This window comes from Fukomys damarensis, unplaced genomic scaffold (assembly GCF_012274545.1).
Source record: "Fukomys damarensis isolate Sample0158 unplaced genomic scaffold, DMR_v1.0_HiC HiC_scaffold_9, whole genome shotgun sequence".
Taxonomy (NCBI): domain Eukaryota; kingdom Metazoa; phylum Chordata; class Mammalia; order Rodentia; family Bathyergidae; genus Fukomys; species Fukomys damarensis.
In genome coordinates, this window is record NW_022900921.1 from 41,849,680 (window position 1) to 41,853,054 (window position 3,375).

The 3,375-nt window shown below is 35.3% G+C and overlaps 1 protein-coding gene across 2 annotated transcripts in view; it reads right to left on the reverse strand.

Moving 5' to 3' along the window:
• The window catches only part of Tmem131 (transmembrane protein 131), a 179,820-nt gene that overhangs the window by 30,407 nt on the left and 146,038 nt on the right, over nucleotides 1-3,375 (reverse strand). For both annotated transcript variants that reach the window (XM_010638092.2, XM_010638091.2), the window contains exon 29: nucleotides 484-669. In XM_010638092.2, the coding sequence (XP_010636394.1) occupies nucleotides 484-669 (186 nt within the window). The remainder of the gene's footprint in view (nucleotides 1-483; nucleotides 670-3,375) is intronic.

Consider the following 3,375-nt stretch of genomic DNA (forward strand, 5'->3'; position numbering starts at 1 on the left):
TTTTTTTTTTTTACTAAGAGGAATGTGAGCTTCAACTCTGGGGCCAACTCTTTTTAAAGGATATGTTAGGTAACTATATAAATTGTACTTGATTCTCTGAAGCACATATTGAGATATACTAAAAAAAAAATAAAGATCCTGAGGACTGAAAAAATATTTCATCAGTTTCATATTGCTGAGGCACACAATTATGTTAAGTAAATCAAGTAACTTTACCTGATAAATTATAGTATTTTTCTTTATGAAATTAACATGTACTTCATTTGTGTAACAAAGTTCAGTGGTAAAAAACTGTTTATTGTATACTGAACCCAAGAAGGGTTTGGTTCTAATGACCCACACCAGTAGGTGAGCAAGGTGAAGGCAGAGTTTTGTCTGCTTTGCTCATTGCTGTGTCCCAGCACTTAACAGTGACTGAGACCTAGCAGACACTTGATAAAGAGTGACCAAATGAATACCAACCTCCAAAGAAGACACAAGTACCTCATTATTCCTGAGATGATGATGTACAGAGCCAGTTCCCAGTTGGGCCTGGGCAGGGCTTCTGCACAGGTTGCTAACATGTGGTATGGAAGTGACGCATTTAATATAAACACAAACTCAGAGCCACTGGTTGTTACAAGCTTCAATTCACGAATAACTCTAGAAGCTGTGAAGTCAGGGGTAAACCTAAGACAGAAGGACAGCAGTAAGGCTGAGGCCTGAAAATAGATGACAAGCAGATTAAACAAAGTAACAGTCCTGTAAGTCCTGGAATTAAGAACTTGAGCATGATTTTTTAATTCAACTTCCTCAATTTAAAATGAAGTGTTGTTCCATGAGGTTAATGTACAACTGTATTCTATGGACAGTTTGGTAAATTACATTAAAAAGAACAAACATCAGCTTTTCAACATTAATACAGAAAGTAGCGTCAGAGCTTTCCCTTTCCTTTCTCTTTTAACTAGGCTACACTGCCAATAATGTTTTTCAAAAAAATCCTGAGCCCTTGTGATTTTTTATTATCCCTCCCAGTACTGCTTATTGTTACAAGTGTTTTATGTCTTGCTTACTTTAGGCACCTACAGGAAAATGGTTTTACTCCTTAACATACTCCTAGGTGTCAATTACTATGCTTTGTATGTACTAAGATCATGAAATTATTATTCAATTAAGGGGAGAGAGCTTTTCTTACATAAACTTTGTAGCAAAACAAGTAATCAATTGTTAAAATGTGCTGCAACAATTACTGATATAGGCATTAAAAATATCTTCTGGCTGAAATATTAGACATTTTTTTCCATTGTTTACTGATAAATTTTAGGTATACAATAGTTACATTCATCCTTGGGAACTTGTACCTTTACATGGTGTATCTTGGTTCTTATTTTTTCCCCATTCTCCTGCCCTCCCTTCAAACTCTCCACCCCTCCCTATTTACAAAGACTTTGTTTCCATTTTTTTCCTTTTCTAAAATTTTTTCCCTTTCCCTTACCTCCCACTTCCCCTACTCCATTTAGATCTTTACTTCCTATTTCACATTATCAATTATACATTTTGATCCTTACTTACCCTTTTAGTTTCTCACAGGGAAACTGTTCGGTATTTACACGTGTCCTATTTATTTCACTTCAGAGTATGGCTTCAATATGTATCCACTTAGCTGTAAATGCCTCTAGTTTCTCATTCTTTATGCCTGAGTAGTACTCCATTTTATAAAAAACATATCTTCTTTATCCAGTCTCCAGTTGATGGGCAAATGGGCTATTTCCAAACTTTAGCTATTACAAACTGTGCTGCTATCAACACGGGTGTGCATATATTGCTGTGGTATGATTCTTTTCTTTTGGGAAGATACCCAGCAGAGGAATAGCTGGATTGAGGGTATCTCCATATTGATTTCCACAATGGTTATACCAGTCTTCACTCGCTCCAACAATGGAGAAGGGTTCCTTTCTCCCAACAGCCCTGTCAGCATTTGTTATTGGTTGATTTCTAGCTAGCAGCTGTTCTTTCTGGGGTGAGGTGTTTTCATCTGCATCTCTTGAATGACCAGTGATGTTGAACATTTTTTCATGTTTATTTACTGCTTTTACTTCTTTATCTGAGAAATGTCTGTTCATTTCAGATGCCCATTTTTTAATTGGGTCTTTATATTTGGGGGGGTCTGATTTTTTAAAGTTCTTTATATATTTTAGATAGTAGCCCAATGTCTGAGGAACAGCTGATAAAAATTTTTTCCATTGTTGGTTGTCTCTTAGTTCTTGGTGGTTTCTCTTGCAGTGCAGAAGCTCTTTATTTTTACTTTTACTTATTTATTTTACTATAAAGGCACTTTATTTTATCCCACCCCATTAATTTTATTGGTACATTTAAAGCAAACAATGCACTTACATTTATCATTGGGAACTTGTACCTTTACATGATATATCTTGGTTCTTATTTTTACCCCATACCCCTGCCCTCCCTCACCCCCTTCACCCTTCCCTATTTACAAAGATTTGTTTCCACATTTTCCTTTCCTTTATTTCCTTTCTCTTCCCCTTCCCATTTGCCCTTTAGCCATTTTCTTCCTATTTCACACAATTTTCTTAGCATTCTGCCTATATACTGTGTTTATATGATTTTTAAGTAAATTATAAAAATATTCCAAAAACAAGAGTACAGATAAGCCCACTGTAAAAGAAAAAAACTTATGAGGCCCAACAGAGCAAATCAAATAGGCAAGGCAAGAAATTAAAAGGAGAAGGGGAAACAGTAAAAAGAGTCAACAAAAGGACAATACCATGTCAATAATAAGTCAGTACATATCAGTTATAACCAGCAATGTCAATGGCCTCAACTCACCAATCAAGAGAAATAGACTGGCAAAATGGAATAAGAAGCAAAATCCAATAATATGTTATATACAAGAAACACACCTAGTGCAAAAAGAAGCCCATAGACTGAAAGTGAAAAGATAGAAAACAATTCTCCATGTGACAGGAGCCCAGAAAAAAACAGGGGTAGCAATCTTATTTGCAGACAAAGTAAATTTCAAACCAAAACTGAATCTAGTATTATTGATGTAGGACAGTACTGTATCATACCTCTATGAATGTAAAATATCTAGTACCTGCTTTATGATACATAGTAGGGACTGTGCTTTATCAGAGCTACATTTAATGATATTACTCTAGAATGTTCTCTTTCCAGATGATGATTAAGAGGCTAATAGAAAAAATGGTGCCAGGTACCACAACAGCAACAGAACTTTGCTGTTGTCTGGATATTATTCTTTTCTTTTCTTTTTTTTTTTTTATGGAATGTGCAGAATGTCCATAATTTTGTTCAGATGACTGCAGAACCTGGAAAAGCTGTTGCTGCTATCGATGCATAACATACTATTATTAGTCT